This window comes from Maniola jurtina, chromosome 20, assembly GCF_905333055.1.
Source record: "Maniola jurtina chromosome 20, ilManJurt1.1, whole genome shotgun sequence".
NCBI classification, from domain to species: domain Eukaryota; kingdom Metazoa; phylum Arthropoda; class Insecta; order Lepidoptera; family Nymphalidae; genus Maniola; species Maniola jurtina.
The window spans coordinates 8688220-8713922 of NC_060048.1; the positions used below are offsets into that span (position 1 = coordinate 8688220).

The 25703-nt window shown below is 36.1% G+C and overlaps 1 protein-coding gene across 10 annotated transcripts in view; it reads left to right on the forward strand.

Annotated features, from left to right (window-relative positions):
• Positions 1 to 25703, forward strand: part of LOC123875953 (high affinity cAMP-specific and IBMX-insensitive 3',5'-cyclic phosphodiesterase 8) — a 174003-nt gene that overhangs the window by 97462 nt on the left and 50838 nt on the right. For all 10 annotated transcript variants that reach the window (XM_045922069.1, XM_045922070.1, XM_045922071.1 and 7 more), the window contains 2 exons: positions 10468 to 10533; positions 11746 to 11951. In XM_045922069.1, the coding sequence (XP_045778025.1) occupies positions 10468 to 10533; positions 11746 to 11951 (272 nt within the window). The remainder of the gene's footprint in view (positions 1 to 10467; positions 10534 to 11745; positions 11952 to 25703) is intronic.

Here is a 25703-nt window from a genome sequence, read left to right on the forward strand (position 1 = left end):
ACCTAGATGTTTCCTAATTGATATTTATGTGACATAATATTATGATCCTCCCAAGTCGCCCGTTCCTTTATGCCGTTGAAAATATTTTATTATACTTATGAAGGTACTCGTATATCCTAGGAAGAATGTCACATTATCTATACTTATTATAATATTATAGATTAATTACTTAGTGTGGAACAGGTAGATACTTGAATATTTTATTGTAAACACTTAAAACTCAAGGGCCCCCGCTTGTTTCTTTGTGGCGTCGTAATTCCTAAACGGATGAGTAGTTTTCCATGGGTTTTTTTTTTGGTATTTGAGGCTATTTCGCCCGAAATTTTCTTTGCTCTGCTTATTCAGGATTCAGCCCCATAATAGGACCTGACTGCATCGTTATACAAGATGTGAGGCAATTTATAGTTGTTAACAAATATCTTATTTTATTTAGTAGTGATTTGAACTAAGGTCCTGCTACCACCGTTTTAAGGTCTTCCAACATCAATGGTTTAATGCACCTAGTAGTAATATTTTCATCTTTTATCGGTAGAAGTAGAACCTCCGTTTGTTAATATTGATTAAAAGCCGGTTGTGAGTTATTAAATTGATTTTCACGTATTCTATACACACTTGTATAATTGAAAACGGAACAAGTGTAAATTAAAAATTCATAACACCCCCGATAAGTGAAGGTTACAGTAACTAGAAAAGAGCGGATAAGTTTAAAACGGCTGAACCGATTTTCTTCACTCCGAACACTCTCGTTCAAGCCACCTTTCAAAAAAACTAAATTAAAATCGCTTCATTAGTTTAGGAGCTACGATGCCACAGACAGATACACACGTCAAACTTATAACACCCCTCTTTTTGGGTCGGGGGTTAAAAATAAATTCTACATTCGCAAAATTAATGTGATTAGCAATTTCGGTAGTATCTACTTTGGGAGTATGATAAACAATCCGTCAGGAACAAAGCGCTCATCAGGGCGTTTCGGGATACGTGAGTCGTGACCGATTTGAAATTCATTAGTCTACCCTCGGCGCTTTATATTCCCCCAGTACGCTTTTGAAAAATAACTCATCACACATTTTTATTCATTTTTCCAACGAATTGGATTAGCTGATTTCAATTTTCAACGAATTGATTTTCTATGGGATGCTTTGATCTGTGTTTCAAATACAATAGGAAAATTCTAAATACGTATCTACTACGGTATATTTAGTTTACTCTATCGTTGATTCACGCTCAAAAATTGTTATCATTCTAACTATTGAAAAACTATCTTTTGAAATCAAGCTGATAAGAGTTGATAAGAGTTGAGCGGAAATCAGCAATTCTACGCAGACGAAGTCGCGAGCAACAGCTAGTTAAAGATATGTGACTGTGGTCTAAACAAAACCTCCCTGAGGGTGTTTTCAAATACTCGTACGTGACCAGCTGCTCGTATCGTATGATCCCCTAATGCTCTTGAGAACTCTATCTTATTATTGTTATTTCACAGCGGATCTTATATAAGTACCTAGTTGTTGTTTGATCTACGAAGGGTTTCCTCTTTAAATAGGCACTTTATTTATTAATATACTTAAATATGTTAAAAGTCAGGATTTATCGTTATTTATAGTTGTACTAATGACTCCACTAGTACAACTTTGATAGCTTATAATAGGTATCTTAGAGACCTGACACTTAAAAATTTTGTTTCATACAATACTTATTTGTATTGATATCAGCTATTGATTGATATAAGTTTTATGTGAAAAATAGAAAAATGGCGAACTACTAGGCTGGCCAAAATCTTCAAAGCCCTTTAAGAATTTCTTAAGTAGATCTATGTCTACATACAAAAACGAAGACCAAGTAGGAGACAATTTCTGGCCTTACAGTTCAATAACACTGCGGAGGATTCCCAATGCTGTCGAATAAATAAACTTCAGAGGTCGTGAAATACTCATTTGTACTCGGTTCGTGTTTACTTTTCCCCTTGTAAATGTTTACACGCTCTTTTCTATCAGTAAATTGCATTTTAATCAAGTGAGTATCGCGTACGGAAGATTTTTGTACTTTATTTTGAATGTAAATGATGCCCACGACCTTCATCAGTGTGGATTTAGATTTTCCCCAAATCCCAAAAGAATTCTTCGATTTTCCGGATCGACAAAATCGAGGAAAGCTGATACTTCACGGATCTTATTGATCGTCAAAAGTAAAACATCACGCTAATATTATAAAGGTGAAAGTTTATATGCAAGTTCTTACGCTTTCACGCAATAACTACTGGACATATTTGCCCGAAATTTGGAACGGAGATAGCTTATATCCTGATTTAACACATAGGCTACTTTTTCCCGGAAAATTAAAGAGTTCCTGCGGGATTGAAAAAAAATCCACACGGACGAAGTCGCGGGTATTATCAGTAGGTATATAAAGTAACTATAGCGATTCAAAAAAATCGAGCAAATCTGTACTTAAAAGCACGTCGCTTACGCGTTTTTCCAGGAAGTTTTCTAAGATTCACGAATCCGCCAGTCCGCGCGGATTCATACGTAGTTATCTGAAGTAGCACCTAATCCCAATGTCGATTTAGCTTGCGGGTAACCAGTTAGCAAAGTTATAAGTTATATCAGCTACTTCCAGTTTGATTGAGCCACAGACCACTTGGATTGAGCCAATAACGCGGTCCACCGCACAGCTATCACCGACAATTTGTACTAATACCTACCTACCAGCTAATACCTAAGGGTTGCTGTCTTATAAACTAGTCCATAGACTAGTGCACGACTATGGAGAGTAATTTAAGTAAAGGTAGTGAAGTATTCTTTATTGTACACCATAGAAAGTAAAGTAATTATTATAAGAAAGTAAGATGAAATATTATAACAGACGGCCTTATCGCTAAAACAGCGATCTCTTCCAGGTAACCTATAAATACCTACTCGGTATTCACTGCTCGCTGACTCGCTGTGCGTTAGAGGATACAATAAATAATGTTTAAAAATAAGGTAGTATGAGATTAATAAATAAATTAGAGTCATAAAAATAATATAGTTAGGTACCTATGTGTCTATCTGTACAATGTTGGCGCTTGTGAGTTGATCATCCGTTAACTCATAATTACCTCAAATCTATTTAATTGAGCCTGTGTTTAAAGTTTAAACCATCGTGATATCCATACTAATATTATCCATACTAATCCATATCCATACTAATATTATAAATGCGCAAGTGTGTCTGTCTGTCTGTCTGCTGCCTTTTCACGGCCCAACAGTTTGACCGATTCTGACGGAATTTGGTACAGGGTTAGCTTATACCCCGGGGACGGACATAGGCTATTTTTAATCCCGGAAAATCAAAGAGTTCCCACGGAATCATCAAAAACCCATCCCTTTAACCGATTTGTATGAAAGGTACCGAGGTAGCTTGCGTCCCTGTAATTGACATAGGCAACTTTTTATCCCGGAAAATCAAACAGTTCCCACGGGATTTTTAAAAACCTAAATCCACGCGGACGAAGCTGCGGGTATCCTCTAGTTCATTATAAATAGTTTTTCTTTTATAGATGTTTACGAAATTGCGCATAACTGCTATAATCAAACCTCTCGCCTCTACTTAATATAAAGCTATAAAACTCAACTAGTTTCTATAAAGGTAACAAATCGAAATCCATATCGAATTGAAACGCATGAACCGAACCTATTAGTGAATTCCAAAGTTAACCTAAATTGAAATTGCATTCTACGCGATAGAGATCTTATCTGCACCTACCATTTGCATTGTAATGTCGAGTATGTGTACAGGCACTTGATACTTGTTGCACTGCTCTTAGTGAGCTTGCATTCGAAAACGAACCTTAACATAGTGTGGAAAAGCTCATATTTCCGTTTGTTTTGGGAAAAATGTAATTGTACACAAGAGCATACAAATAGTGCACTTTATTTGACAGTTTTTCCTTTAACAATACAGTGGACCCCCGGTAATCCGACAAACATTTTGCAGGGCAGTGTCGGACTATCGAATTTGTCGGATTATAGAGTACTGCCTAAGATCCCTATAGTCCGGAAATGTTTACAAAAGAGTACCTTGTAATCCGACAAATTACAGATCCAATGATAAGATTCTATATGTTATATTATGTATATATTTACTCTGAAGTACAAATCATACTTCATTATGTATGTCTTTAGTGAATGAAACAATATTAACGTCATTAATGCTATAGAACTTACAAAAATAACGACTTTACATTAGGAAATAATTATGTACAAACAAATGTATTTATTAAAATAAGAAGATTGTCAAAAATATTCAATAATAATACATGACGCAATGTAATAGACATGTCGGATTACAGGGGGTGCCGGATTAGACAGGGGCCGGATTACCGGGGTCCACTGTATTAGAATTGTCTGTATTTTCTAGGTATTTTCTTAGAAATATGATAGGCGAGTTGTAGCTTTCCAAAACGAAGTTAGGATATGAAAAATTGAGTAAAGTATACCGTATACGTAGGTGTAGTTCGCGACAGGTTGGTTGGCAATAGGGATGGGGACGCCTTGCACACCCGCACAGCCCCCGCCTCATACCTCGATTGCCATCTCGACCTGTCGAGTACTTCTATGTTCAGACTATCAGAGTCCTAACTGATGAGATCAATGCAATGTAATAAAAGTATTTTCTAAGATTAATGGGAAAACGAACTTACATTGAATTTATCTGAAACTGAATCTAGTCAGTGAATAATAATAATTATAAAAGAGTGCTTGGAGGGCAGCAGAAATTTATACTTCAGGGATGGGTTTATGTTCCCTCTCTTCGCGATCTTAAAATACTCAAGGGGATCAAGCAGGCATGGAGAGCTCCTGGAAATTTGACGCTTTTTCGTTTGTAAACTCGAAAAAAGCTTATAAAACTTACTACATTTCTATTTCCACAAAAAGTTTATATCTTAAACCGGTAAAAAATAAAAGAAAGCCAGTTAAGTAAAACCTAAATAGTTTCCAAATGTAAGGGTATTTAAAATTTTATTCTTTCGTAATCACCACAGGCAAAAGTCAGTAGGTACTTACAAAATTATAGAGCAGGCCGCCTAGTTCCAGTTTAATTTGAGGCTAGATATACTTAATGTAGATAAATGATCAGCTGCACTGAATTCATTATGTACTGGACTCGGGTGCTGTTAGGTACACTGGTATTAGGTAAAGTGGCTTAGGTACTTAGGCGGGCAGAAATGCGGTTGGTTAGACTTGTGTTTGGCTTAGACCACGGACTTGAAATAGCTAGATACCGCAAGCTGACCGTCCAGGCATGGCCGGAACCTTTGAGCCAAGCGCCTATTTTCTTTTCTCTGACAATACTGTTTTTAACCCCCGAGCCAAAAAGAGGGGTGTTGTAAGTTTGACGTGTCTGTGTATCTGTCTGTGGCATCGTAGCTCCTAAACTAATGAACCGATTTGAATTTAGTTTTTTTTTTGTTTGAAAGGTGGCTTGATCTAGAGTGTTCTTAGCTATAATCCAAGAAAATCGGTTCAGCCGTTTGAAAGTTATCAATTCTTTTCTAGTTACTGTAACCTTCACTAGTCGCGGGTGTTATAAATTTGTAATTTACACTTGTTTAACAACATAGCTACGCGCTTGACTGCAATCATACCAAACAGCAGGTAATGATGTCGCCTATTCATGCATTCTACATTCTAGCAGTTTACATTAGAAACGAGGAAACGAATCGCTTGAATCCGAGGAATTTCGACCTTTATGATGCTGAGTGGTCTTATAATGGTTTATATAATATATGGTTCTTGGTGCTGGTGGTGGATAGCGAGGGAGGAATTAGGTCAAATAGTTCCTGTTCTTGTCCTTCCTCAAAACGTAGAAAAACAACAGGCAGCAACTTATTTTGCCGACATACCTATTGTACTAAACTTCGTAGCTTATTGAATTGATCAACGCTTTATGATTTCTTCTTTATTCCAAACTAGCCGATGCCCGCGACTTCGCCCGCGTGGATTTAGGTTTTTCGAAATCCCTTGAGAACTCTTTTGTTTTCCGGGATAAAAAGCATATACAGAATATTATTATCTATCTCCATTCCGAATTTCAGCCAAATTCGTCCAGTGGTTTTTGCGTGAAGGAGTAACAAACATACACACACATACACACAAACTTTCGCTTTTATAATATTAGTGTGATACGACAAATCCATCCTCTCCTCTTGAAGGCTATTGGTTCACAAACGTGTGGAGATTAAAACTTTTAATGAGACGTTGTGATTAGCATTAAATGAACATTGCGACATCTACATAGTTGTACCAAATCCGAGGCTCAGACCCTCACAAAGTGCGACAATTGCGACGAGTTACACAAAATAATTGCAGTAATAGATAAACCCATACTAATCAACGTGAACCGGTTCCAGTGTAATTTGAAGCTAGTTAGCAAAGTAGATGAACGGCCAGCTGCACTGAATTCACTATCCGAGGCAAATCAGCTTACGCGTTCAGAAATGCGGTTGGATAGGATTGCGTTTAGAATTATTGACATGAATAATAATTTTAGTTGGTAGTATATACAATATTAGGTAATGTATAACGTTCAATTTTTCGACTATTTTTTTTTGTATTAGTTAACTACTAGGTACTATGTTTTATATCAGTATTTTCACGAACTCGGATCGGATGAGTGCGTAACCGCTCTCAGGGCTCAAGAAATTCAAATTTCAAATAGGTTTCAGAAAGCTGAAAGCCTAACAAGGTAACAATAACAAGGATAATAATGACATTTTTTTCATGTCTACGCATCTTTCCCTGGGGTTTCCAAGAACTGATTAGGCACACGTTCTCTGTGTAACCCCGGGGCCACGGACTTGTCGTTTTAGCGGCATCGTAGTACGACAAGCGATAAAATTCAAAAGATATAAAACTGGTCAAGCGTGAGTCGGACCACGCATAAGACAAAGTTCCGTAGCCATGCTAGTTGCTAGAAACTTTGACGATCACTATTTCTTAAAAAGTTTTATAATTATTACAAAAACCTCATAATGATATTAAAATACCAATTCTATAATATATTTATCAAGGTAGTAAACCCATCCAAACTATTTTTTCGACTCACGATTTTTGTATTAACAGATACTCCATATATTTTTTTTTAATTTATACCTCTGTTTAACTTTAATATGTTTTAATTTATTTTATGAAAATTCATTTCATAAATTCATTTCATTTCATGGCTGATTGTCGGGAGGTGCTGCGAGAGTCTGTAAGCTGTCACGGACAGTATCGAACAACTCGCTTTCTTGTTGTTTTCGCTGGAACTTCCGGCTATTGGCATTACATTGTTTTTAAAGTGCCTGTGACAGACAGACGGTCAGATAGATTGGATGAAACCAGTTTTAGGGTTTAGTAAAAAGGGTTTATTGGTTTTACTTTTGTATTTTTTTATTACTATACATATATACATACATTTATTATGAGTGTTTATTTTAATCAATTAGTACACCCCTACCACTTTTTTATTATATCCTCTACCCTAAGGAAGAGATCGCTATTTTAGCGATAATGCCGGCTATTGTACAAAAATCTATTTTGTTATTCATTTCAATGTTTTGGTGTGTTTTTACTTTACTTCTACTTGGTTTATTAAGGAACCCTAACAAAAAGTATTGAAACAGGCAATACACAAACGACAACGCGCACGCGGCGTGTGGGTAGGTAACCGCCTAAATAGGGGTGATGCCATGTCACTGCACATTATTAAAATCCACGTGGATTTGGAGGTGCCAATGAGAAGTCACAAATAATATGAAGAGTATAAGAAACGGTTCGTGCGGCTAATTGGCACCGGCTCCAAAAAATGTTAATATGTTAATATTAACTCTTGTACACATAATACCTACATTCGGTGAAAAATTAAATTATTTTCTACTTTTTATTTTAGTGTTTGTGGTAATTGAAGTCAGTTTTGGTACAATATAATATTAATAAATTATTAGAGCTATCAGTGTAATAAGGTGGCATTTGTTTATATGAAAGTCGGGTTCATATTCATAATGGCTGCATAGTCGTCATTATAATATTGTTATCGGCAGATAATAGCCAGTAAGTAATTAACACTATCTAAATTGTTTGAATAACGGGTGTCATTTTCCAAGAAGCCCAGGACACGGTAGAAATGTAATCTCTCGAACAAGGTTGTATATTATAAAAAAGATTCTATCTAGGTACACTATCTATCTATCGTACCTACTATGTATTTTATTTATACATTAGATTTGATGAAAACCTATTGTATAAAATACATTACAATATCTTGTTCGCCGCACTTAAAAATAACCCCCGTCTATAATAATAGAAAAACAATGCTTCGACGTAAAAATTGATAGAATGATTATAAAATGTTTACATTTAATATGTTTTTGGTAGGTACTAGGTAGGTAAAGTATCCTATTTCATTTTATTATGACAAGGTATAAGTACAGAGTAAATTTAGTATAGTAGGTACTATTACAAGGCAGTATGCAATAGATACGTCCTACCTACTTATTAAATTTTGTACAAGATAGATAGGTTAGGATACCTACTATAAAACTTTGTATTAGAAACCGCAAACAAACTGCTTGTGCATACATTCATGTTTTTCGGAGTTTCATTATCTTTAGATTTTTTATTTTAAAAACTTGAAAATAGTCTTTACCCAAACTTATTAAAAAAGATTACTTAACAGGGCTCTCTCCGTCACTTGCTCCATACAATCGTAGTTCCAATTTCATTTGAATATTAAGCAACCAAAGTCCATGAAATTTTGCAGACATATTTTAGAAACTAAAATCTGTGTCTGTGGTGTTTTAGATTTTTCAAAAAATATGTAGTTTTAAAATTACAGGGGCTCAAAGATTTGTGTGTGAATTTTAAGACCGCGTAACTTTGAAACCGAATATATTAACAGAAATCTGGAAAACCACAGACATAGATATAGTTTCTAGAATATGTCTACAAAATTTCATGGACTTTGGTTGTTTAATATTCAAATGAAATTGGAACTACGTTTGTATGGAGCGAGTGACGGAGAGACCCCTCTTAATAATGTTTGTTCGTTTGTTGTAATTGATTTTAGACAATATTTCAATGAAGATATGAATGTCGATAATGTTTTGACTGTGAAAAATGCTCTGCGCTGCGCTCTGCCTTATGTGCCCCGGCCCTTACAGTCGACTTATCAAAATCAAGCTCTGAATATGTTTCAAATATTATATCACAAACAAAGCTTTACATTTCAAGGGCGCGGTATGTAGGGCAGAGGGTCCTCACTCCTCCCGTCGACACGGGAGCCCCGATTGTTACGGACGGTGCGCTTTCATCTGTATATCTCAAAACAAAACTGGGTCAAGTTCTCCAATAAATTACCTTTTTATTATTAGGAAGCGGTAGTCTCGTTTTCCTAATTATAAACAGTGATATAATTACAATGTAGGTGTGACAGCGTGGTTAGGTACTCCAGTAAAACGCCACTCACATTCATGTTACTTTTATTTTTAACCCCCGACCCAAAAAGTGGGGTGTTATAAGTTTGACGTGTGTATGTGTGTATCTGTGTATCTGTGTATCTGTCTGTGGCATCGTAGCGCCTAAACGAGTGAACCGATTTTAATTTAGTTTTTTTTGTTTGAAAGGTGGCTTGATCGAGAGTGTTCTTAGCTATAATCCAAGAAAATCGGTTCAGCCGTTTGAAAGTTATCAGCTCTTTTCTAGTTACTGCAACCTTCACTTGTCGGGGGTGTTATAAATTTTTAATTTACACTTATCACAAGATGTTTCCAATAAGTATACTGTATTTGCATAAATGGTCCGACTAGACGAAGTATATCGCCTTGTTCTGGTGCGAAACGTAACAAGACTTCTGGAGCACGTTGCTCGATAGTGGTTGATGAGGGTCTCGGGGAGAATGAGGTTCGCGGAGGTCCACGAGAGCTGCAGGATTTTCAACTCGTTCCAAATTTGATTTGTTTGTTCCAACTGGCAGCTGTGTAGAAGTTTTCTTAATAGTTGTCTGCCAACCAGCCAACGTTATCAGCGAGTAAAGTTTGCATGCCTCTTCTATCTACACCTACTTACGGCCGTATTCACAATCATTACTATGAGGTCGCACAGTGCGCTCAAACGCATAGTGCAGGTTCCACCAATCAGATCATTGTAAATTGACGTGATACAGTAATCTTATTGGTAGAACCTACACTGTGCGTTCGAGCGCACTGTGAGACCTCATAGTACCGTTTGTGAATACGGGTGTTAGACTAAATTAATTCTAAAGGGTTATATTTATTTGATTTACGTGCAATTACTGTCGACTTGTAAAAATTACGATTTGAATGTGTTACAAATACAAACATACAAATCATAAACGTCACATTTCAAGGGCGCAGGATGTGGCGTCCGCCGGGCACGGGAGACGGGATAGCTAAGTAGATGCATATTACACAGAGTCTTCTCTTTGCAGAACAGGTCGCCGCCGCCTTCGCACATCCCCTCTGCCCTCATCTATGCACCTCCGGAACCTTTAGACGTAAGTCCATTATATCACTACTTTTCAATCATTTTATTTTTAACCCCCGACTCAAAAAGAGGGGTGTTATAAGTTTGACGTGTGTAAGTGTCTGTGGCATCGTAGCTCCTAAACGAATGAACCGATTTAAATTTAGTTTTTTTTTTTGTTTGAAAGATGGCTTGATCGAGTGTTCTTAGCTATAAAATCGAAGAAAATCGGTTCAGCTGTTTGAAAATTATCAGCTCTTTTCTATTTTTCTTATAGAGGTTTTTGTGTCGGGGGTTCTTTAAATTTTGAGTTATACTAGATGATTTTTAAAATCCTAAATCTGGGCGACTATCCGCATGGATTCAGGTTTTTAAAATGCTTTTGATTTTCCGGGACAAAACGTCCGTCCTACATCCGTTTCCAGGATGCAAACTTTCTCTGTACCAATTAGATGATGCACACAACGTCATCCATCTGGATTTAGGTTTTTTAAGAATCTCGTGGGAACTCTTTGATTTTCCGTGAGAAAAAGTAGCATATGTCCGCCCTGGAATGCAAGCTATCTCTGTACTAAACGTCAAAAACGGTTAAACAGACGGGCTGTCAAACGTTAGCAGACAGACAGACACACATAGACACAGACACACTTTCGCATTTATGGATTGACAGTTCTAATAGGTAAATAAAATGAAAAAAAGCATGGGAAAAAAAAAACTGCCAGAGAGTTCACCATAATGTTCTCAAAGGTGTGTGCGGTCTGCCAATCCGCACTTGGCCAGCGTGATGAATATGACCAAAAGTTAAATCCTTCTCGCTCTTAGAGGAGAGCCGCGCTCAACAGTAGGCTGGTGATAGATTGAGACGATGATGATGATGAGTAATTTATTTTATTTACTTACAGACTTAATGAAAAGTGAACATTTTACACCAAACTTTGTAGACCAAAGCACTAGATAAAAACCGAGACTAGGTTTGCAATTTGCAACCCAAATATACCGTAGTCTGTGCTAGGGTTAACAAAATCGTCGGCCTTACAAGATTTTTTTAAGACTTAAAAAATCAAAGGTTATTAACATTTAATAACAGACTTATACGTATTTTTATTTATCGTACTTTTTCTTTAATTAAAAGGAATTTAATTTTAAATCATTTTGTAGTCAAAAAAGTTGATATTTGTTATTTAATATGTTACATTGTATAAAAATGAATTTTGATTATAATAATAGAAGACCGTTTCCCCAGCTATTATGCGTGTTCCCGGAGCGTGCGTCGCGCGTGTGTGCGGCGGCGTGCAACGCAGCCGCGCGCGCGGGCGGCGAAGCGCGCGCGGTCCGCGGCGCGAGGGAAGCGCTGGACGCTTTCCGCCGCGACGCGGACACGCGGCCGCCGCACGTCGTCGTCGTCGACGCGCGACAACCGCAGCTGATGGACTCTACCTTATTAGCGCGGTAAGATTCAATTCAACGGACTATAATGGACTCTTTCACAATATTTGCCTTGCGAAATCGCATAAAAAAAATTTACGACGACGCACAGCGCATCGTGGCGCATACAGGTGCGACGTCCGTCGTTCTACTTAACCGGCAGTAATATTTGTGAAAGGGCCCTATTTTTTAGGATTAAGTCAAAAAGGAGGGTCATGCCATACCCCTTCCAGGCTAACGTGCTTACATCTCAGACTGCATCATCACTTACCACCAAGTGAGATTGCAGTCGAGGGCTAACTTGTGTCAGAATTTAAAAAAAATGTAAATAAATCCTCGCGGACGAAGTAGCCGGCATAATTTTGTAGGTAATGAAATAAACATTGAAACGAAAACGTTCGATTAATTAATAATTTATAGGAACACAGGGAATGTCTTAATGAAACTTTGAAGGCGGAATAATGAATCGCAGCTGGGCACAGTCCGCGGTTATTGTTAGTCGGCTAATGAGCTGCCGGCGGCCATAACGGAAACTCGTTGAGCGTTCAAACAATTGCACGATTTATCGAATTTATAATGAAGCGAAATTAAGTTTTCTGATTAAAACAGGTCCATACTTCATATAGATTATATTATAGAGCAATTTTAATAACGAGATGATGAACAAAATTTACCAATACCTTACAAACAGTATCTGGAGTGCTTAAAAAAGAAAAGAAAATTACAATGAAGCTACTTAAAATGTTTAAAATATAAGTAGGTACTCATTAGTTGCATTACGATTCCTCGTCTAATGTGTCTGTCTGCCTGTCTGCCTGTCTGCCTTTTCACAGCCCATCACCGGATTCGTATCACGTGCTAAACTTTATTCCCTGTCACTTTTATTGCCCGTGTTTCGTCGGTCCATCTTCTTTTCGGTCGACCTCGCCTTCCTTTTGCAAAAACAAGTTTGAAACCTTGCTTTAAATAATTAATTAGGAAAGTTGTATAAAATAATTTATTTAATAGAAATAAATGGTAGTAGGTAGGTACTTCGACAGTACTTAAATTTTTCATATAACAATACGTAATTAATTCAATAGTACATAGTATGACATGGACATTTTGGAGAGGTTCCATAAAGATCTCAATGGTGTGAGAAGTCTGCCAATCGGCACAGCCAATGTAGCGGCCTAAACCCTTTTTAACCGACATAAAAAAGAGGAGGTTCTCAACACGTCGGAATCTTTTTTTTTTTTCATTCTGAGAGAAGGCCTATGTTTATTATTTAGATAGGACGTAGTGCTGTGATGTTATACGTAGACCGGCATAGATACGTTCAATTACGCAGTAGTTCTAAATTACATAACAGGTATATTGAGTTGGCAATCTGCACTTGGCAGGCGTGGTGGACTACAGCCCTAACTCTTCTCATTCTGAGAGAATACTCGTGCTCAATAGTGGGCCATTAAGTATGTTCTGGAGGTTACGACCATAGCTCGTTCCCATCGCATCCCATAGAAATCGATTAGGAGTTTAAATATTAAACAGATTTATCCCTTACCATATAAAATACATCGTCACTTGAGTAGGTACTCGTACCATAACGTTTCTGATACGAACCCCTAACGTGCGAAATGCCTTTCCGGCGCCCGTTTTTCCAGCCACGTACCTACTCGTATAACCTAAACACCTTCAAGGTAAGAATGAATAGGAATCTTCTAGTCCTCATCATTGCTTTTTGTAAGCATGATTGTCGTCAAGCGCAAGCCTATCTCGCAATAAAAAAGGCGAGATCGTAGTCAAGAGCTAACTGGTCATTGACCTAGAAAAAAAATTAAATTCACATTTTATATCAGTTAATCGATACTCCTTAGGTACATCGCTATAAAAGGTAGCTATAGTGAAAATCGAACAGCCGAAGCCTTTTGTTCTGGTGAGAGCCCTTCATGTAAGTAGAACACGACTCCCGCAATGTATCCAAAGTGCTGAGGCAAACACTTGAAATTTTCGCGATGAATAAATATTGTGGCAAATAACCCTTCAATATTTTTTGACGAAGGCCGTAAAAGGAATCCCCTGTGCGTGTGTCGGACAAAGACAATAATATTAAGTACGACTATAATAATATTAAGTACTATTTTGTACGTGTGGACTTTAAAAATTTCCAACCCCTATTTTACCCCCGGGGTTAAATTTTCAAAAATATTTTCTTAGCGGATGTCTACGTCATAATAGCTGTATGCCAAACAGTCCGATCTGTTCAGTAGTTTGAGCTGTGCGTTGATAGATCTGTCAGTAGTCAGTCAGTCAGTCACATTTTTCTTTTATATTTATTATATTCAAGATAGATTTAGATAAGAGAACGAACAAGCTGGCTTTCACTGAAACACATCTAGGTTACGAACTTCTTTCTAGAAGAACCCGTTTGTACGGAGCGCGCTCCGAAAACGCTTCTTATCTAAAAGAGGTTTCAGTTTTCAAGCGTTAGTCATTTAGCCGCTACAGAGTGAACTAGAGTGAGGGAACTCACGACTCGACGATATGTCAAATATTAGGCTATTAATGGTGACGTAAAATGCGGCTAGGGCTACCTGCGTCAAACGTACTAACATTTTGACGCCTAACTGTGACGTCGATGCCTCGACGTTTTATTAGAAGTTCCCTAGCTGTCGAACTGTGGCCGTTAGCTATATCGTTTTAAAGGTTCGGAACCATAATTAGAATCGTTCAGTGAGACCACCTATAATGCCTTCATTAAACTGCGTTACCCCGTTACTGCGCAAACCCCACAATCAGATTTGCCTAAATTTATCAGATCTCCGACGTCAAATTACTTACAGGCTGGCGCGGCCCTCAATTACGCCTTACTACTTTATTTACGCGACTTTCCCCTCTCTAATAACTAACATTTTTAGTTGTTCCTGGAACCTGGTCTAATAAAGATGTATAGACTTTCCTACTTTTATGATTGCCGCGTCGGTCGTTGATTCAAGTTTTAAAGAATTTCCATAGAACTCTTTAATTTATATTCTCTTGGACTGTTTAAGAAAATAGTTGAAACTGACCACCCCCTCAACCTTTTAATAAAAAAATTAAAATTGTAGTTTTTTAAGCGTAGATGGCCTGAAACAGAATTTTATGTACGAATACAAAACGAAATGCAATGACTTAATTAGAATATTTGCAGCTTCTGCGAATTTATAAAGTTCATTCTTCAAAACTTTTACGCAATTAAACTACGATTGTATGGAGTAAGTGACGGAGAGAGCCCTGTTAATCTTAATGTTTTACATTACTTTTATTATGTCTACTTTTGACATGAATTTAATTGTAATTTTATCATTCGGACAGTTCGCATTACGTTTATTAGTTTCATTTTGGAACGAGATTTAATTAATAATCTTATTTATACATTTCTGAGTGACTGATTTACATAAATTATTATTAATTTTACTACATTATGATGCCTACGACTTCGTCTGTGTGGATATACTTAAGTTTTTTAATCCAGCGAGAACTCTTTGCTTTTCCGACATAAAAAGTACCTAACTCTGTGTTTTATGTCAGGGTGTATGCTGTCTTGCGCTGTTCTTTTGGCAGGGTAATTTCTTCTAAATTGTTTTAAGTTTTGCTGGTAGAAGGTTTCGACTGAGCCAGCCTACCTAAGTGAGATCGCAACCAAATGCTAATTTGCCATCAAATATAACAAGTACTTAGTTAATTTAAAAAAAAAACACGATAGTCCTGCCATATTGTTTTTTTTTCAAAATAATTATAGCCACATCCATGAACCCTGAAAACATTACACTCCGTGACAGAAAAACAATTTTATACCATATCTATCGGCAGTTCACAGCCCACAGGTAGTACCTACTCGGGTTGGGCTCTCTTCGTCACTCGTTTCATACAATCGTAGTTACAATTTCATTTGAATATGAAATTTTGCAGACATATTCTAGAAACTAATATCTGTGTCTGTGGTGTTTTAGATTTTTCTAAAAATATGTAGTTTTAAAATTGCAAGGACTCAAAGGTTTGTAAGTATGTGAATTTTTAAGACCGTGTAACTTTGAAACCGGATATTATAACAGAAAACTGGAAAACCACAGACACAGATATTAGTTTCTAGAATATGTCTGCAAAATTTCATGGACTTTGGTTTCTTAGTATTCAAATGAATTTGGAACTACGTTTGTATGAAACGAGTGACGGAGAGAGCCCTGTTAAGATGCAACTTCTAACTTGATCACTATTACAAAGAGACAGATTTATATCAAGCCAGATCCTAATCAATATTGCTAAATCCGCTCACATACCTACTCAGGAGAGCGTTGTGGTCGCATGACGTTGATTGAGGACTGACCCAAATAAACTCGTCCATTTGTGGACATGTCAACTCTTCCGACATGTTTGACGTTCCCTTTGACGATTAATGACTTATCGGGCTCGACTGCCCAGCGCGGTTTATTAGATTGTGGTCTAGTCTAGTGTTTTTTATTATTGTCTACTTTGATTTGCGATTTTCCGAGAGTTTTACATCCGTCAACAAAAAAAATCAGTTTTGCAACTTCGAATGCATGAGTTTGTCATAAAGTTCGTACCTACCTACGTACCTACAATCTACATAGTCACTTAAAAGGAGAGGACCAAATTAAATTGAATTCCGCCCTGAGAGAGGGGTCTTACCAATACTGAAATATTAAGTTAGAAAGGAAAAAGCTTAATGTATTTACATACTCGTACGTCGAAAATTTCTTAACAACCTATCTACGCATATAATAATGGCTTCTGGACTGAATTTCGGCCTCGGCGGCCAATCTCACCGGAGACTAGCCAAAAACACAGAAGATAGTATGACGCACAAGTGTACGCGCAAATACAGATGCATTCTGTATTCCCTCACTCTCATAGCCCAATGGAACGGAAATCCGACACGACCAGGAGATCAAAGATCAGGAGCGGGACCGACGGTATTACGTCACACGTGCTCTACGAGACACGGAGGCACAAAGAATTTTTCGACATAGAAATATATCAACAACTATTTCATCTTTGAGCTAAAACTGTTTTGGTCTAGAAGTGCGATTACCATAGAAATACGAAGTGCTAGATTATTATTTCGTATGTCCATGAATATTACCTATTTATAAATCTAATTTAAATAAAGACGAGTGATAAACTGACAACATAAATACAAAAACGATTACAAACCCACAAAAAGATTTGTCGAACTTAAATTTCCAAGAAGGTAAACCAATCTATGTACAAAATAATACGCGAGCGCGAAACCACAGGCGCTGAGAGCTAAAAGCTGCCGCTTAATTAATCTGATCTTGAGTTTATCCGATACCGTGTTATCTAACACCTACTGTAAAATTTACTTTACTTAAATTACGCTTATCGCAAACGACTTACAGAAAAATATCCTGAAAAAAAATCTTTCGTTAGCAAAAAAGGTGACTTCTGAGAGCTCTAATAGATAAAAAATTGCTAATGGAATCAGTACCTTCCCTGTTACATTAGTAGAGAAAAGCTGAATTAGATTAATAGGTAGTAAATACCTACATTTAAAAAGTATTAACTCACTGACTGTCTACAACGCTCAAACTAACCCCTTGAGCCTAGAAAATCGAAATTTTGCACAGCGGCGGACGGTTCCCTTCATAATTATGTATGTAGACAAGAAGTAAGGCCGAAATCTTGTGGGAATTTTTGGTTTGTAAAATAAAAAATAGCCTATGTCACTTTAACTAGATCTATCCTCGTCTAAATCTCGTAGATCCTATGCTCCTTGTGACTTGATTGAAGGATAAACCAACAAAGAAAAACTCTGCCACATTTATTAACCCCCGACCCAAAAAGAGGGATGTTATAAGTTTGACATGTGTATCTGTGTATCTGTCTGTGGCATCGTAGCTCCTAAACTAATGAACCGATTTTAATTTAGTTTTTTGTTTGAAAGGTGGCTTGGCTTGATCGAGAGTGTTCTTATAGCTATAATCCAAGAAAATCGGTCCAGCCGTTTGAAAGTTATCAGCTCTTTTCTAGTTACTGTAACCACTTGTCGGGGGTGTTATAAAATTTTAATTTACACTTGTAATATTAGTACTTAGTGATAATTAGTTAATTATTTCAACGCATCGAAAGTTTTAACGGCCTGTACACCCACATACAAAAGTAAGTAGGTCCGAAAACTATTTACAAGATACGTCTCAGACTCTCAGTGGGCGATGTGCTTATATGGATAGACCATGATAGTCTAGAGACAAATTAAGACGTAATTGCCTCTTCAAGTGACAAGGGGGCCGCCTCTTTTTTTGCGCAAAACAATCACCTACCTATTCTACGCAGAATTCATTCTTGGTATCTTTCCACGCGAACACGATTCACTTAATGATCATTCTAAGATTTTTATAGAAAACAGCTTTTGCCTGCAACTTCCTACAAGTGGATTGAGGTTACTAAAAGCTCTGTGACTGTTTGCTACCCTTTGCATAGTCCTTTCAAGCCGTTTCACACCAAGCACATACACGTGACACGTGCGTACTGCGTAGTGTAAGTGATAACTGCATGCATTACGTCTACGCGAACGTTCACGCCACGCAAGCGGTATGTCATGTCTCATACAGTTCCATACATTACAACGCAATGGTACGCGCTACGTCTACGCTTACGCGACGCATACGCAGCCTGTGTGGCCTGCGCTTTACCTGTGTGTAAAAGTCAAAATCAATCCAGCCGTTTCGCAGATTAGACCGTGGACACACAGACTGACAAAAATTAATTAAAGAATGTGTTGATGTGTAACTGGGTATATTAAAACAACCAAAGTAGGGTTCTTATGAAAGCGAAAAATGCATGTTCGCGTCACATAGAAGAACCTGCTTTTTTGGTATTATCAATCAAGCATTTGTCTTAATTTTATTATTTTAAGTAGAGTATAACTTTTCTAAAATTAAAGTAATATTGTTACATTAATATAGAATGATTGTATTGTTAATAAAGGGTTATAATAATAATAATATGAAAACAGTTATTTCGAATTCACAGACAAGCACTTAGGCTTTTTTTATACAGAATTTAGAAAATACTAAGAGTTGCCCTTAATTTTATCTATTTTCTAAAGTCAATTCTATTTTCCCGCGAGAGGTACTTAGCTATTTAATAATTATTTTTATTTACTTTTACGAATATCTCTAATTAAAACGAAAATAGAAAGGAGAGATGGATCAAAAAGCTTAGCATTTCACAGAATATTAAAAAACATTACCCGATTATATAATCCACCTGAGGACCGGCCTCTAATTAGCTTTTGCCTGAGGCGACTTGAAAAACTTGTATCTAAACATTATTCCATTTAGGACTCTCACTTCCAAAGACAAGTAAGACAAAGAATAATTGAAAACGGTGTTGATTTACGTCAACAATGATTGACGAGGTCGAGGTAACTTACAGAGAGACGGACGGACACCTCTTCAAACAATCTCTTTCGTACAAAAGTACGAAATCTCGATCACATTGATACTTTATTGTGATACTACATACTAGCCGATGCCCGCGACTTCGCCCGCGTGGATTTAGGTTTTGCGAAATCCTTCTTGAAAAAGCTAGTCTTTAAAAACAATTTTGTCGTGTAGATTTCATTCCTTAAAAGGCTGTCACGTGTACCGACATCAGTCTCTTTAATCAAGCCGACATCAAGTCCAAATCCTTTGCAAAGGCTTCATATAAGGCAATCCGGTTTACTTGAACCTAATAGTCGATCCCTATTAGGTTTAACCATACCGGATCACCTCTCTAATTAGTTGCCTTCTTTCGATACACATGCATTATAAAGTGGTATACTAATAAATACCACTATAGCACATAAATGGTTTAGAAAAACAAGTCAGAAAATGATCTATTTTTGTCCTGTGGCCGCGACGCGTAGTCCAACCAATAGACTAAACTTCTTTTGATTCTTCTCTTGCAAGGACTGTCCAAGGACCACAAAGCACGATCAATTATGCTACTGTTTCTAACGGGCTTCATCTATTTTCTACAAAGCCTCAATAGCTGAACGGTTATTAGGAGTGGACTGAATTTCGAAAGGTCGGCGGTTCAAACCCCAGCCGTTGCTCTGTTGTCGTACCCACTCCTAGCACAAGCTTTACGCTTAGTTGGAGGGGAAAGGGGAATGTTAGTCGTGATTAAAATGGCTAATATTCTTTAAAAAAAAAATCTTAACAAAGGAGACATTCACGAGGCTTTTAAACTGTCACACCTTTTTTAAATAGGTAACTCTACCAACGCAATGGGGTTCGAAAGGTTGACCCTCCCTGGAAAAATGTGAAATATTCAATTCAGTTTTACAATTATACATATACATTATACATATTTATTATTATTTAATTATACATATTTTTCAGCCATTAAAGCACAGATGGGTTCATGAGGGAATAAAATACTCTTGATATACGCAGAAACTATGTGATAAAAGAACAACTTCGTTATTGTGATTTTCCATTACCGAATTGACGAGGACGCTAAGCCATTTTCCATTTGCACGCGTGTTCGTTTTAACTCGATTTGACAGACGTATTTTTAAAGAGCAGCCAGCATCAGGTTTGCACACGTGAATATCGGCTAAAATAACGTACACTTTTTATACAGAGAAACATTTTTAGGGTTCCGTACCTCAAAAGGAAAAACGGAACCCTTATAGGATCACTTTGTTATCTGTCTCTGTCTATCTGTCGGTCTGTATGTGCGTCCGTCCCTCCGTCGTGTCTGTCAAGAAAACCTATAGGGTACTTCCCGTTGACCTAGAATCACAAAATTTGGCAGGTAGGTAGATCTTATAGCACACGTAAAGGAATAAATCCGAAAACCGTGAATTTGTGGTTATATCACAGAAAAAAATTAAAATGTGTTTTAATTTTTAACACCTTCACTGCGTTGGCGCTAGACTAAGACTTACTGCCAGTGCTGTACGAGTCATATATTTCTCGTAGCAAGAATGCCAGCTGTGCGTTACGACCTTCATTTTCCCGTATCAGGTCCTGACTTCAAAGGTCCTTGGAGACATGGAAACTCATCGCAAGTACAAAATTTTTGAACGAATCGATAGGTTATATCCTTGTGTATATACAGTTGGCGTCGCCCGGGATTCCGTACGATATTTTAAAAGTTATAGGCATTTTTCAAAATCGGTGATTTTACGGGAAATTACTTCCCGTGCCGCGTAGAATAGATAGAACGCTAGTGATGAGGTACACTCGTAAAATATGAAAAGGCGACATAAACTTGAAATAATATTTATTAATATTTCAACATGCATAATTAACAAAATAATAATCATTAAAAACAAAAAGAAAATAAAACAGTATTACAAATTCCTGTTTTTTAAAAAACAAATATAATAGGAACTTAAGATCAGACTTAGTTATTGAGATCAATTTACTAATCATAAGCATGCTAAATCAAAAAATATAGTGGAGAAACTATTAAACGAGAGCAAGCTAACAAATTATATTAGTCTTAAGTAAAAAAAATAAAAACAATACAATTGAGAAGATTAGGAACAAAAGGTGACATTTACACATAGCCCAAATATATAAATCTCACCTTCTGTTCTTCACCTCCTCAATTATTAGTAAGTATGTAACAAAAAAAATCTTATTCAATTATAAAGTCTTGCTTAATTGGACAAAAAAATTAAGTACTTAAGTTTTAAAAATTATGTTTTTGCTAAGTATTTAAGTATCTAATCAACTTTTAATTACTTTTTTTTTAACTTTATTAACATAATTTTTTTTAATTTAATTTTAATTGCTTATTTTACATGTGCCTCATTAAAATAGTCTAAACACATTGGTTTTTGGCAATCGTCAGGATTGATGACAAGAAAAATAATAAAGAAATTATAAAATGAGAAATAAAAACAATTATCTTTATGTATGTAACAAACAAAATATTTTCATCCTTATTTTAATCATTAAATTTTACTTAATTAACAAAAGTAGTAGATACTTAATATAAAATAATATTTTCATTAAGTATTTTAATAACCTTTTTTGTAAAAATCACAGAATAAAAGGAACTTAAACATCGCTCTTAGTTTTTGAGATATTTCTTACTTTTTATATACCTATTTTTCTTTAATTTCTTAATTTACAAGTAAGTATTTTATTATAGCACACACATTGGTTTTTGGTTATCCTAACAATGACAAAGAATATATTGAAGTAACTTTGAGAGTAAGAATAAGAGTACGATCGCATATTTAGTCTAAATAAAAGAACAAAACAATTACTATTAAGTACCTATGTAACAAACAACATATTTTCATCCTAATTTTAAAATTTTGCATGATTGACTAAAGTATTAAGTTATGATATGAAATTATATTTTTATTAAGTATTTTAACTATCACAAAAATATAAGGAACTCAAAGAACACTCTTAGTCATTGAAATGTTATTTTTTTTCCATACATATATGTATAATCTTTTTTATATCTTCATTTATTTATTTTTTTATTTTATTTTTTATATTTTATATTTTTTTATTTTTTAAATTTAATTAAATGTAAATGATACATGAAATGATAGGTATGCTATGCTTATTTGTCATGTACTTTATTATAACAGTCTAAGCACATTGGTTTTTGGCAATCCTGGCAATAAGTGCGAACTTTTTTTACCTTTTTATCACTCTCACGGCTGCTAAATTCTTTTCTCAAATCTTTATAACAAAAATGGCATTTCTTAAATTTTTCTGCTTTTATTAAAGTGTGAGCTATTCGCTTTTTTGATTCGTTGTTGTGCGAGTCAGTAAAAGATATCTTCGTAAGAGATTGAATTATAGACTCCAGGAATGTTAACAGTGTTATTTGGTCCTCATTTTTCATTTTATGTATAAGCCAAGCATTCACTAAGCAAGTTCCAAATAACAGACTCATCATCAGCTTGCGAAACCATTTTAATCCTCTTAAGAGAGTTGAGTAGTAGGCGGTCATTTGGTCACTAAAATCTACACCTTTTTTACATTCATTGTACATTATTACACACGCTGGCTTCATGATTGGCTGTTTAGATACACGTGATAGTTTTCCAGTATCTTTTAAAGTAGCACTGTGCTCTTTGACGGTAGTTAACATTGTAACAGGACGTTTGTCCATCCACTTAATTATTTTAACGCCTTTTTGGTTCATGCATCCAATAATTTGTCCTTTCTTTAATTTTGTGCTTATGAATGTCTTTGGCAGTCCTTTCCTATTAATTCGCACAGTGCCACAAAGAAATGTCTTCTTTTTTAGTAATTCTGCAGCTAAAGTAATTGAAGTATAAAAGTTATCTGCTATGAGAGTTCGGCCTTCTTCTAATAAATTCTTAGTTAGTTTTAATACGACATCATATCCATGTCCTGATCCTGATTTTTCGTCATCTTTTCCCGTATAAATAATTACTGAGTAAGTATAACCCTCAGGTGTGCACAATTTATATAACTTGATGCCATATTTGTGAGCTTTGTTTTTAATATATTGGCGAAATATAAGGCGTCCTTTCCATGGTATCATTGTTTCGTCAATAACCATAAATCTTCCAGGCTTCAATACTTCAGTAAATGATTTCAACAATATATCGAGTACATTTCGTATCTTATATAATTTGTCTCCTTTATCAACATTGTCACTGAAATGCCAGAATTTCAAAAGTAGCAAAAAACGATCTCTAGATATAAGGTTTGCTATATACTCATTTCGATAGCATTTCTTTTTAGACCAATACAAATTCACTTGAGGCAATTTAGTGATACCCATTACCATTAACACACCCATAAACTTTTCCATTTCTTCAAAAGTAGTTGGCACCCATTTTTTTACGCGAGACTTTGGCTTAATGTCATGTGAACTTATATATTCCGCAGCATACTTATTAGTTTCCACCACCATTTTTTCAATAAGTTCTTTGTTAACAAATAATTTATAGTAATCAAGGGGTTCATTTAGTTGTATATTTGGTGGAATATTTATTTGGCTTCTTTGTAAATACTGTTCAAAATTTATTGCATTTGTATTTGAAATATCAACCCATTCCTCAGACCCTTCATTATCAACATCTTCAATAGAAGCGCTTGATTCAGATTCACTGTCATATATTTCATCAAATGTATCAGAACCATCCTCTGAATCTAAGTTACTATCTTCAAAAGACGAGGATACATCAGAAGAAAATTGCTCAATTCTTACATTTACTTCAAAGCTGGGTGGTTTGTGAGTTTTATCTCTAATTTTAGGTGAAAGAATTTTTTTATTAGTTTCTATGTTTTGTGTGTTCTCTGTACTGGATTGATCTAGTTGCTTCTGCTCTTCATAAAGTTTTGTTTCTGTAGTAATAAATGGGGTTTTTTTCTTTTCAGGTAGATGTTGAGTAGTAATCAAGTTTTTTGTTTTTCTAGGTACTTGATCGAATATTTCTTCATCAGATTCTTCGTCAGCTGCAGTTGAAACCTTATGTTGTATTAGTAAACTTTCAATGTCATCATCACTTCTAGGCGATCTTTCGTTATGTATAGCCGGGTAACATATATCATCATAGTTGTTATCTGATCTCATTTTTGTGAATTTCACTTGCTTTGGAGTGCTCGGTGAGTTTACACTGACATTATTGGAGTTATCGTCATAATCTCCAAATAGAACGCCCTTCCGTTTTGTAGACAACGTAGGTGTTTGGTGAATTTGAATGTTTCCATCCGTATTTGTGGGCGTGCAAGACGATGGTGTATTAAACTGTGAAAATAGCTTACTTGTTTTCTTACTTTTGGGTGTCGATAGCAGTTCAGTCATAACCTTAGAATTCATAGGTGATTCTAGAGGTGGTATCAAATTACTTATAGAAATGTTGTCTAAGGATATCGAATCAGCCTCAGTGATATCATTTTCGTTGGTTTGTACCTGTTCCAAAACACAAAATTGTTTACTTGTCGAAGGACTTGTGAAAATTGAGTTCGATTTCTTGTGCATTGTTTTCTGAGTACAAGTCACCTCCGGATCACTAATAAGTGAATCAAGCTTCTTGTTAATTGTCACACTATGCAAAACTTGAATTTTTTTTTTCGCTGGCGATGGATTTTTTGAAATCGGACTCGGTTTTTGAGAACTAGTCAGACTGGAACCACTACACTGGACAACATTATTTCTAGCTTCTTCACCTTCTGTCTTTATTGCTGTACGCATATTAAGCTTCCTACGTGATCGTTTCATTTTCGCACTTCGCGCGTGACAACAAATAGCAACGTGGAGACGTCTCAACTACGCACCGCACTAGTGCAAACTGGAGCGCCGCGTGCGCGCACGCCAGTGCGGTACGGGGTGGAGAGGTACGTCCAAATAGTTCCCGTGCCGCATCAGAGGAAAATAATTTTATTTCTACGCGTTACGCAAAAATACTTCCCGTACATTTTTTTATAGAAAACTGATTACATATAAAGCAAGGATGTCGGGAATATAGTTATCTCTTTTGTTCGTGTATGGGAACTTAGTTTATCCACCCGCGCACCAGGCGTAAGACAAGGACAATTAGCTGCCGCACAGGCCGGAACTCAAATACGACAAAATACTTCTCGTAACGCAGGGAACGTGTTAAAGTAAGATAACTATACCAAGTGGGGTATCATATGAAAGGGCTTCACCTGTACATTCTAAAACAGATTTTCATTTATTTTTAAGCATAATAGTTTTTGATTTATCGTGCAAAATGACGAAAAAATACCCGAGTACGGAATCCTCGGTGCGCGAGTCTGACTCGCACTT